This window comes from Atractosteus spatula, chromosome 13 (assembly GCF_055471065.1).
Source record: "Atractosteus spatula isolate fAtrSpa1 chromosome 13, fAtrSpa1.hap1, whole genome shotgun sequence".
Lineage (NCBI taxonomy): Eukaryota > Metazoa > Chordata > Actinopteri > Semionotiformes > Lepisosteidae > Atractosteus > Atractosteus spatula.
Genome location: NC_142718.1, coordinates 39,553,354 through 39,565,918, shown reverse-complemented (window position 1 = coordinate 39,565,918; position 12,565 = coordinate 39,553,354). Strand labels below are relative to the sequence as shown.

The 12,565-nt window shown below is 39.3% G+C and overlaps 1 protein-coding gene across 1 annotated transcript in view; it reads left to right on the top strand.

Moving 5' to 3' along the window:
- The window catches only part of slc49a4 (solute carrier family 49 member 4), a 44,457-nt gene extending 37,163 nt beyond the window's left edge, over positions 1–7,294 (top strand). Inside the window, exon 9 of the mRNA XM_088930745.1 lies at positions 4,465–7,294. Within this exon, the coding sequence (XP_088786871.1) occupies positions 4,465–4,580 (116 nt within the window). The 3' untranslated portion in view covers positions 4,581–7,294. The remainder of the gene's footprint in view (positions 1–4,464) is intronic.
- Positions 7,295–12,565: the final 5,271 nt, after the last annotated feature.

Sequence of the window (12,565 nt, the reverse complement as noted above, 5' to 3'; positions counted from 1 at the left end):
ATTTAAATGGTAATGCCTCCAAAGACAGTTGCAATTGATTCTTAAAACGTATTCACAGTTTGATAGCAGATAACGGAAACCATTGGAACAATTTCAGATGACAACTGTGTAAATCAGCAAGTGAAGTACAAAATAATCTGTCTGATATAATTTTGTGTTTTTCTAAAGGACAGGCACCGAGCAATTTGTTGAATGCATTTAGGATTTCATTTATGTAAATGATTCTTTAATTGTTTGCCCAAACTTTTTTGCCTCTTTTTTTGAACAAATTTTACTCCATTACCTTTTGTAACATGCCATTTGACTATTTAGAAAAGTATTAAACCGGAGCGATTCCTCTATGGCTGTGGACTGAAGCCTGGCCAGGACAGTGCATGCTTAAAAAGGTTTAAACCCTTGGAGTCTCATTTGTGAGGCTCTTTTTTGTTGTTCTTTCGACCCCAAGTTCCTACTGGAGCTGTTTTTCAACTTTTGCCCCCATGAATTATGGATTTCCCCAGACAGCATGGCGGGCAAACTTTTAATCTGATCGCCCAGGCATGGGGCACACGAGACGGTTTTTAGTATTCTGTAGCAACGCCATACCCAGTCACGTCAGTATCTCCATTTAAATTGATGCGATTTGAGCACACATAAGGCAAAGACAAAGCACCAAGATAAACAGAACTCCATTAACCCGCTTTCACGCTTTAAAATGCTGAATGGATTATTGAACATTGATTAATGGTTTGGATTTTGAGCTATCATAATGTAAGTCCTCTCTGACTGTGATTTATAAATGTGAATTTGAGGACCCTTTGGAAGAATTCACTTCTCTTGCCAACTGTGTAAAACGATTATCGTAGAATTATAAATCCTCGATTTATCACATTTCATTGTATGCAGAACATTGCAAATCAATCCAGTAAAACCACGTTCTGCACGTCTAACCTTGTTGCATGTTGCATGCATTCCTGGTTCCCTTGGTGCAAAAAAGGCTATTGAGTTATTGTACTATTGAATTGTGAAATCTAAAATTTCTTTGGAACTAAATAGGAATTTTTCTTGACAGTCCATGCATCAGAATAATTAGCCTGTATTAGAATCCATTCTGTTGGATATGTGGCTTTTTTATGATTTGAATGTTTAATTATCTGCAGACTTAAAGTTCTTATGGCTACCTATAGACATCATTGATTACATCAATATACTTACGAGTTCCCTTCTTTTACAGTGAAATCCAGTCTCCCTTGCTTGTTTTTCCAATTCTGGGTCACCGTTTTTAATGATTCTGAAATATGCTAATGTACTGAGTCCGCAGCTCTGCTTCAACACGCTGTGTGAAGCAGATTTCCCTGGCTCAGTTCTCGGACAGCTCCATTTCGACAGTTGTTATAGGTCTTGAATCAGTGGCTAAAGATTATATTTATCTTTACTACTTAAGCCGATATTTTGTTCTTCAAAGCAATTAAGAGATGTGCTGCAGTGAAGCTGAAAAAACCTCGTAGCTCTACAGGACTAGGGTTGGAGAACTCTGGACTGAAGGCTATGTTTCCATTAGCCTTTGACCTTACTTTCCCTGATACGCAATACCTGAAACAAAATTGAAAGAGGTGACCTGCCAGGTGGCACTGCTAAAGCAATCTAAATCTTTTAGATTTGATTTTTACTTCTTTTTAAAAAATAGACAATGTAATTGTCACACGTTCCATTTTTAAAACTGCCATTGGTATATACTGTATGTATGTTTTGATATGTATATAGCAGTGCTGTATACTGTGCAAAAAAAAAACTGTAGTTCATCAGACCTACATCTTCTAACAGAATTTCTTTTATTCAGCATTCCTTGCAAAATAGAGCTATCCTCTTCTCATTAGTAGCCGTGCTTCCGTTCCTGTGCACCCTACGCATATGCTTAAAGGCAGAGTCTGTCAGGTGATCACAGAGGCTGATTAAGCTCGATGTACATTGTGTGTGGAAAAGATGCTGTCTAAAGTAGATTAAGCAGACAGGCTTTGACAGCTTGGATCGAATGTTACCCTGGAAATTATAGACTTTTTTTTCCCCAAGTCTTTCATTGAAGGTATAACAATGTTTCATTAGAAATTTATGGTATATGATTGCAGCAAACACTTGGCTGTGTGCCATGAAGAAAATGCAGCAGGAATGTAATGAAAGCCGGAGTATCTGTGGAGGGAAAAGCTCATTCTCGATATGCTTTTCTGAAGTTTGCTGTTCTGTGTTTGCTGTTGTGTGTTTGTGAACAGCAGCTATATTCTTCCAGCAGTCCGGGGGGTGAGAGTAATGTCTGCTGAGATTATAAGGATATTTTGTGCTGGGATGGGGAACATAAAGGTTTGCATAGACCTTATTAGCCTCTGTAGTGCAGCTCAATATATTCATTATTCACGCATCTCATCACCACAGGTGTTTGCTCCTTGAACAGTATTTGTGCTTTTTTCATACTTCCTCATTATTTTTGTCGTATAGCTACCCAGTCTTACCAATTTTGTTGGAATACAAAAGTGTGTTTCCATGTCTCCTGGCTCACAGCGCCAAGGCCTGCAGCTGCATGCTGGGGGGAAATTAGGAAATGTAGAGGAACTTCAAGCCACTAGACTTTTGACAAATCACAGAGCACGCAGCAACCGCGTACTAGAGGTTTGCGACTGGAGATCGGAGAGAAGGCGCATCTCTCGCCAGCAGCACTGCAACCCTGCGAGCACCTGGGAGACCACAGGTGGCTCTGTGCTGGGTGAGGCCAAGAAAGCCCCTTCGGAATGATCCCACCCTACCCAGCGTCCGCACTTGGGGAATCCCAGTGACAGTCAGCTAGTGACATGACTCAAGCTCGAACCTGCAACCCTTTTCATCATTCTGCCCAACCTACGCCCAGTTAAGGTGTTCTCCAGAGTGCAGGAACAAACAGGACCCGGCCCTGTGTTTCCCAAACAAGTGAAACAAATGAAATGCTTGAGAGATTGAAGCAACCAAGGGAACAGCGCAGTTGCACTTTTTGCACAAAGCTCGGGCTGAGTTAGGTTTATGATCAAGGTTTACTGTGAAATCCCAGTAGACATACAGTAAGGAGCCTGTGGGCAGAGAAGAGTATAAATCCACTATGAATTCGAGTCCCCTATTAAGTAAATTGATCCAGCCATACAGCTCTCCTTAATTGTGCTTCCCAGTGGATTTTGAAAAGATTTGGCATGCATCCTCATGTACATGAGAGCATGCCAGATCAACAATAAACAGAGAGCTAAAAAGCAATTAAAGGCGGCTTTTACCGAGTAAAAAAGAGCACAATGCTTCCTTAATGAATTGATTATATTTCTTAGAAATGTATTGACTTTGATTATTGGTCCATGACTCAAGTCAAGATAAAGACATATTAAAGAAGTCATTATTTCTTTTTATTCCCCTTATAGTTTAGAAAATAAAGGCCTTATTCTCTTCCATCCTCTCCCTTAGACAGTTAATTTGTTGATTTACAGTATGCAGGTAATCAGAGCATTTTGTCTTGTTTGTTTCTTTTGAATGGTTTGCCTTGAATGTGAGGCACAAGTCGCAGGCTAGAAGTGTATTAGTTACCACTGTAAGCAGTTCACACAATTCAATCTGCAATGCTTGCTTTGCGCCAGGTTGCAGATGCTGTCTTGTGGGATTCTGTCTCTTTCCTCTCATAGAGTCAGGATAAGCATGTGCCTGTTCATATGTTTGGAGCCTTTAGATGCCACATGTCATCCCAGCTTATCCCACAGATGTTCAAAACTCAGAGCATATGACATCCACAACATAACAGTCACATTCTCATCTCGCAAGAAAGCACAGGGTTATGTGAGCAAAGGACATGTGTTGTCCTGCTGGAACAGGACCTTGTCAGGTCAGTAAGCGCTTGTGTGACGGTTATTAGTGATGTGCCGGGATGTGATCAGTGAAGCACTGTCTGGAGAGGTTGTCATCAATCACCAGACGTGATTCTGTAGTTGCTAGACACTCCTGCCCAGCCCATGTAATGTGGACCTACCCATCAATTGGTGGGTGTGTTGAACACAACAGTTACTGTATTGTTCTGCATGTCTGTGCTACATTGGCTGACGTCCATCAGGGTGCTCTCCACAATACCCTAATTCATTGGCTTTCTGTCCTAATATTCACAAAGCCTGACATTCAGCAGATTAAATCACCCCATTACCTGTGCCCACTGATCTCTCATTATTGAAGTAGTATAGTGCTCACGTAAGTAGTTATGGTCAGTCACGAATTTCCAAAAAATGTAAACGATATCCAAAATCTATATATTGTGTTTTTCTTAAAACATATTTGCATAGAGTGATAAATGTATTTTAATGGTATTTGAGATTAAAATGTAGTGAATTTGTTAAAATGGCAAGGCTGATAAATGTCCTTAAAGGCTGTAGCTGCTATCTCATTTGAACAGACAGGCTGTTTACAAAATATCGTCTTTGCTGCTTTGTTTTTCAGACTTGTCTTGGCTGAACTGGTGTCTGACGGGGTCCTGTGTTTTCAGCCTCCTCCTCATACTGTTCTTCAGGGAATCGTATGACCGTCTGTATTTGGATGTCTTTGTCTCTGTTTAGCGGATGGCAGAGTGCACATTTTAAAAAAAGAACTGCAGATTTTTAATTTCAAACTTTTACCCTGGATTTCACATTGAAGATTGCAAGAAGACGACCGAGAAAATCCCTTTCACTAAACAGAATTTTATCTCTTTTATGTTTTTCTAGGTTTGCATTGCTAAAAATGTTAACAGTTTTGTTTTTAATTTAGAGGTGTTTGATATAAGCATCAGAAGCTAACCTGGAAGATACAATGTTTACTCTTTCATTTTTATTATGTGTAAATGTGTGGGAAATAGTTGTTACCGATGCTTCATAACTTCTTAATCGCTTCTTTGGTGAATAACGGAATAAGATTTTTAAAAAACATTAACACTGTAAAATTTTTCACTCTGACATAAGGGATCTGGCAAGTTGTTTGCACTTTTTTTATTTACAGGAAAATGACTTGGGAAAAAAGAAGGTTTTTCAAGTCCACCCACACTCACTGTGTGTTTCATTGTGATGCGAAAGGTTATCATTCACACATACTGTACATAGGAGGAAGCGACTGTTTATTGTGATGCTCTCAGTTTTGCCTTTAAATAAGTCATGAAATTGCATTTATAAGAGCAAAGATGATTTTCGGCCATTTAGAAAACTGGATGTCTTAAACCTGCTTTCCCCACCTGAAGACTTTATTTCAGTAATATGAATAGTGCTTTTATATCACTCTTTCTGTGTTCGCACAGTCTTGGCAATCCATTGATATACACACCACTCTTTGACAAGTTCCACTGCTGTACGCTTTCAATCAGTGAGTGGAGTCGGGAGACCCACTGCAGGAGGTAGGGGGTTAGATTCTTAAAAATTCAGATATCACAGAGCTGTCAGCTCTTGTTTTTTTTTTTTAATTCGTGCACTACGGTCTGTGTATTGAGATGTAGCACAAAGCACAGATTTCACAGTGAGATTTGCGGAAAAAATCAGGGCAGTGACAATGGTTAGATATGGTTGGGTTGAATGGTTGTTGATTGGAATTCCAGTATAATTAAATTCAAAACCTGTGAAAGCTCTGAGATTCATATCTAGGTTTTCTGACAACATCTGTGATGCTGTTTAAAACCTAGAGGTGCATTTTACAGTTTACTTTCTGATATCAGTTTCCAGTGAAAATAGGGGAAAAAACAGAACTGTTGGATTCTTAAAAACCAGTGTACTTTACGTAAAATGACTACCTCTCTTCAAAGCCCATTGGTCTCCATATCCTTTAAAGAAGGTGAGTGAGATGGGTCTATTACATTCTCATGAACAGTGTCAGAATGTAATACATTGCATATACCAGCAGAGGGTTCTGTTCTGAAAATATGCCATATATTTGTCAGCTGCAATACAATTACTTGTTTTGAGATCAGAGAAAAGTTACTGTGGATTGCATCCATAGGCATTAACATCTGCTTTAGCTGTCAAAATAATACTGATTTGGAGCTGATCAAACTTAATTTTTAAGTGTATGTGTATTAACTTGAGTTCTACCTCCACTAAATTCACACAGTTAAGAGTTTATGTATACATGTAGATATCACAGACACAATCTTTAGATTGCACATGCATGTTATGTCACAGGCAGAATAATAAAAGACATTGTGTATTTCAGAAACAGAACATGTGAAGCTATTACAGTTTGCAGTAGATTAAATCTAAGCTGGCAGGATATTGAGGACAAAGGTCCTTTGCAATTGATAGGAGCTGCCTTGGCAGATACAGCAAATAGTTGATGCTGACAATGTCAAATGATTAAATGGTGCCGGATCTATTCCTGACTTGCACTCTAGTCTCAAAAGTGAACTGTTTAGTTGATTAACAGCTGGAGCCATAGAAATTTATCCCCTGGGCTGCCTTGTTCTGTCAGAGAAGATCATTTAAAAGGCAGATTCATTCATTGCCCTCAGATATCATTGTGAGTTACAGTTCAGTAGTGCTAAAGACAATTGTGAAAGATTTGAATTATAGTTTTCATCCCAGAGTTTCCAAATGCATGACTTTTTTTGAATTGCATATGTGCAGGTTTCATATGTAGTAGGATTAAATTATTTTGCCTTAACATTGACCTGTGCATTCATACCTTACACTGTGATAAAGCAGTATGCCGTGCAGTGTGGACTTGCACTGATTAGTCCTGCCATCTCACTGCAGTGAGAATTGAGACAGAACATAACTCTGAGCGGAAGCTCCAGGTGGCTGTGGCACATCGAGTCAACCTTTCATGACAGCTGTAATTCTCAATTGTTAAGTAAAAACACTCACATTTTGCTGCAATATTGTTAAATATAATTTCTGATGTATTCACTAAATACTGTATGTCTTTACCTGTATCAGGACATTAGAGTCTTTATTATTTTAGTTTGTAGATTGTCAAGCTAATTTCACATTTGCTTTTGTAAAATCTTGTTGAAGAACCTTGTTACAAAATGCAAACAAAAACCCTACCCTGTTGTGTACCTCACTGTCTCCAGATGTTGCATTGTGGTACAAACCATGAAGCTTTTTAAAAATATTTTAAACCCCTAAGTGCAATAAACAGTTGCTTCACAGCTGCAGATGAGGTAATAATCTACTTTAATTTATTTTATTGTACCAGTGTTTGTCTACTTAATTTACTCTTGTAGTCACGGGGTTGTTATTTTAAAGATGTATTGTTATTTTAAAGATGTATTGTTAACAAAAATGGCTGTTTTAATAAAGGGAATAAGAAATTACTGTGCTTTTGTTTCACTATTCATAGAAAAGGATAAAGAAAGGCTCTCCTGTGAAAAATTGGTGTAACATCTCCTAGGTTACAAAGGGTAATTCAGCACAATCTCTTGGATAAACTGGATATTTCTGAATCAAATCAAATCAAAGTTTATTTATCAACTGCACAACAATACAGCGTGCAGCAGTATTTGCTGGCAATGAAATGTCTTTTCTGCGAACTCGCAGAAATCACAAAAATCACAAAATTAAGGTTATGAAAATAAGGTTACATAATAATAGATGCAATAGAAATTGAATAAAACTCAATATGAATAGAGCTGCTATGTGTCCATGGTGTAGGCCATATATATAAGTAGTGCAGTATGCTGAATACGGTGAAAACTGTGTGTCCATGTAGCCGTTACGGGTGATTTGCTAAAGGAGCCGGGCTGCAGGCTATTTAGCAGTCTTATTGCTGTAGAAGCTGTTCCGTAGTCTGTTGGACTTGGACCGAATGCTTCGGTACCGTTTACCAGACGGTAGGAGGGAAAACAGTTTGTGACTGGGATGACTGGGGTCCTTGAGAATGGACCCGGCCTTCTTCAGACATCTAGCGGAGTAGATAGCCTGGATGTTTTGTTCAAAGATCTGTGTTTTCTTGCTTGTTGTCGCCACGTATTTTCCCCATGTTCTCGTGTTTCACTCTCATGACTTGATCAGTTTGCCCGTTTGGGAGCTGTATCACGCAGCGCCGATTCCCCACCAGTCCTGTGCAAAGCATGCCTGTCCCAGACAAGAGAGAACCTCCGTGCCTGGATTAAGGTGCTCCTGAGGTAAGTTTGTCATTGAGATATTTACTGCCATTGTGCCCCTCCCCTTTGACAGCTTCGGACAGCCGGCCTGCTGCTGAGATTGTTGGGAATTTACGAAAGCAGAAAAAAGGACACTTCTCTGACGACAGGGCTTACTTTTCCTAAAGGTAAAAGCTGGATTTCAAATGCAGATTGTATCCTAAATTGTTGAACAAAAAATTCTGTCAGTTTTCGGTTTTTGTTTCAGATAAAATATGTAAGCATTGAATCATGTGTGTGATACAAAGTGACTGTTTGGGATTATGTTCACCCACAGAAAGATTACCTATGCCAATTGTTACTTCTGATGAACAGGTGAAAGAATTTCTGTTAACAAATACACCTATCTTTGTTCTAAACAGCTGTTGCCTGGAGAATGCAGCTTATATAAAAACAAGTTTTCATTTAGAGATACGTAATTGTACTGTGCAAATTCTGTTTAGCTTTGTTTTCTGAGAAATGGCTTTTTGTTCTTACGGTTACATGAAAATGCAAGGTCCTGCTGTAGATCCGTTCGGCTTGCAGGCCAGTCAGTGCTTTCAAGCGCTTTTTTTCTTTTCTACCTTTCAATCTTAAATCTTTTTCTCTTGTATCAATAGATGAATGCCAGTGGCTGAAGAGCTCTTGCCAGTCTCCTTAAAGGATGGATATTCCACCTGGAAATGCAAATTTGCCAAAAGGGTCTTTTTTACATTAAGGTAACAGAAAATTTGCCCATGGTAGGCAAGAAATAAATGTGCCTGGGTTATAAGACACAGCTTGTTTAGCGTGGCCCCACATATAAGAGGTGACTTGCTTCACAGCAGGTGACTCAGGATCAGGGAAAACTCTGAGGTACTTGATGGCTACCCGACGAATACCACAGGTACCAGATGAGAAATCATTTTTTGTTAAAAGTAGTCTTTCACAGTCTTTTTTGAGAACCCTTCTCCACTATAAAATGCAATGAACCCCCTAAAAAGTCCACTTTCCCTCAGTCCACTGGACAATACAACGTATTCATGTAATTCTTTCACAGTGAAATACATAGTATTAATGCCAATGATCTCGCCACCAACCAGCATGGCAGCCATGCCCTCTTCCTGCTTTCACAGATTAGTTTCTCTCATTCCACTGCTCTTGATGCTGCCTGTGTCACTGAGTTGGCAGTTAAATTGAGAGCTTTTGTGATTGTGCATTACTCTATCCCTCAGCCCTTTCTGAAATCCAGCTTCTGAGCCGTGTTTCCATGTGTTCCTTTCCTAATTAAACTTGATATTGGGTCTTGTTCCTGATGTAAAGAAATTATGAAAATAACCTGACCAGGACCCAAAGTGCTGAAGTACTGTCCTATTTCTAATTGTTCTTTTCTCTCAAATACCCTAGAACAGGTGAAGGCAGCTCAATTACAATCTCACCTTGCATCTAAGGTGCTTTTTAATCCTGTTCATTTGGGGCTTCTACAGCTCTAGGACCTTGTTATGGGAGTTAATGATTTGCTGATGGATTCTGTTTCCATAATACTTCATATTTTGTCCTTCACGATTGAATTGTCGCTGTTGACACTGTCAATACCAACATCTTACTGGATCACATGGAAAAATAGCTAGAGATCACTGGGGTTTTCCTTAATTCACTTGGCTCCTATTTGAAAGTCTTTGAAAAGCTGATCCATCGATATTGGCTATTTTAAATTTGACGGTCCACTTTCACTGGGAGTTCTACAAGGCTATATGTTTGAACTTTACTACTTTATATTTATGTTTTCTCTCTGCCAGATTATTCACTGCTATGCTGATGACACTCAGTTATTTGCAGACCAGATCAAACATATTGATGTGATTTCTGCACATTGCAGGTGTTTAATATTAAGAAATAGATGCAACTGTACTTTCATAAGCTTAACTGTGACAAGACTGAGATTATATCATAGTCCCCAATATCAGCTTCATGAAGTTGGTGACATTTGTATTTCTGATGATGATGTTAGTGCTGATATCAAACCTTTTGATAAAGGATAGAAATCTTGGTGTTGCATGATCATGAAGCGCTTGTTCATTCACATGTTCATAACATGAAGGGTGTGTTATCAATGTCAGAAGGGTATTTTAAATGCTCTTGCTTAGCTTTGCTTAGTTTATACCCTAGCTCTCCCTATCTGATGCAGAAATATTAATACATGATTGTATTCCTTTGCTTTCTAAAATTACTTTGCGAGGGCACATAACTCCTGCCCTCTGTAAACTGCATGGATTTCAATGTGAATATTAAGGTGGACTTGGAGGTTTTCTGCTGCTCAGGTATTAGGCTGTAAATGGTCCAGCTCGAGCTATTACATGAGTATAGTCCAGCTCTTAGTCGGAGATCTGCTGGTTCAGACACTCTTCCTGTGACAATGATCGGGCGCTATACAGTGGGCAGTGGAGCATTCTTGTGAAAAACCTCACATCCGTGGGACACACTGCCCAGATCCATTACAGACCCTGCAAACATCAACATTTTCAGCAAAAGACCTGTCTTTTTACTAAAGCTTTTATTTTTATTTTCTCTTCTCTTCGTTTCACGGTTGATTTGTTTGTGCAATATTTTCCACCATCCTTTTGCTTCTCTTGTGTGTAATTGTTTATAACTTTTGAGTTTGCCTTCAATTGCTCATAAATGAGGTATTATTGTCATATTAGTGGTGCACCTGTGCTAAAAAAGGCTTCAAGCAAAACGCACACAAAAAAGTAATGCTTACATAATACAGATTATACTTAATTATCCTTAATTAAAGAGTTTCCTTCTCATTGGTGATTTGTCGTGGCCAAAAGAAAAGTAATGTGAATTTAAAGTCCTACAGTCTATTCCAGTTACCTGATGCCTACCAACAGCTCAGGTACTGCAGCTCCTGCTGGTGCATTCTCAACGTAAGCTTCAGCATCTTCCTCAGATGTGTCCCCTGCAGGAGGGACGTCCCACTGCAGTGCTCTCTGTCCGAATTACCGCCCGCGTGCCCTTCTATCACACACACGGAGAACGATCCACTAACAACGCATGACTTCAAATTGGGGTGGGGGGAGGGAGACTGGCAGCTGATTGTGGTTCAGTCACATAGCTCTAATTCAGGGAGACGTTTTGTAACTAAACCTGTATGCCCTGAGAGTTAAAGTAATTATGGTAACCAGGGAAGCGGAAATCCACTCATCAAGAGACCAGTAATGTCTTTCATCGTGTTCAGCTTCTATTCAAATCGCAATAGAGCTTTTCTCCACCCAGTTTCCACTGATAATGAAAGTTTCAGTAGGGCTGCGAGGTTTTTATATAAAAGTGAAATGGATTTTTTTCAGATCATGAGAATTTCTTTGGATAATGCCTTTGGATACCTCGTCTCTCCAGTTGGTCTTTCAGCAGGGCAATGGTAGTTGTCTGTTTGCCACACCCACCCTAGGAACTTTGTGTAGCTACTGTAATTGAATCAAAGTAAAAGTATGTCACAGTAAGTTCCTGACTTTATTAATGAAGTATTGCGACCATGGAGAATCTAGTTTCCTGCACTTTCAAAACAGCTCTTCCAGCAAGCACGCACTTGAGCCAGGATGCTACTGGCAGGTTTGATGACTTTATACTCAGTGATCTGCTATAACTCCTGAATTTGCATCTGATACAAGTGAGAACAATGATCCAGACTATTAATAACGATGATACTACAAAGGTTACATACAAAACATAGATTGGAGTACAGCTATGTGTATATTTTTAATTTTGGAAATGTCCATTAGTTAGTAATTTAGAGACGTCCTGTGTAGACACACAGAAAGTAAACGTTTTGTATTTATCTCCCACCTTCTTTTGAATGGAATTGCTGTGGAGGGGGCAGTTTTTGACATGTCCGTGTCAGTCTTCATAGACAGATGTGTGTTTGTAGTGCTGCTGAACAAAAGAGAACGGGAGTAAATCTCTACCAGGATACAGAGGCACGGGATTCAGGGATTTAACAGCACTCCTCTGATTCTGTTCATCAGCCCTTTTTTTGTCATTCGTACATTGCTGCGTGCGCAGGATCGAAGCTATTTTGTCTGTTTCCTTAATGATTTTCCATTGTCAAATGCTTATTTCTGCTGATCGATAGGGTCAAATTCCTCTGTAGCCTCATGGTTTACCAGACATAATGTAATTTTTGAGCTGCTTTGTAGAATTTATATTCCCAACAAAGAGTTCACTTCATATCTGTGCCCCCAGGGTTAAATCAGAGTTTGATTAGAACTGGGAGCTGGGATTCAGCATCGGTAGTGACTCAAGAGCTGGCAGTAAGCCAACGTGGAATGGCTCAGAAATATGACTGGAGAAGGGATACAGCAATAGGATGAAATTGGATTCTGCAGTGCTAGTCTTTTTAGTTAACACTTCTGAAATGCATTTTGATTGAAAGCATCTTTCTGTATTATCTTCTAAGCTGATTATCAATAAATCGCAGGTCTG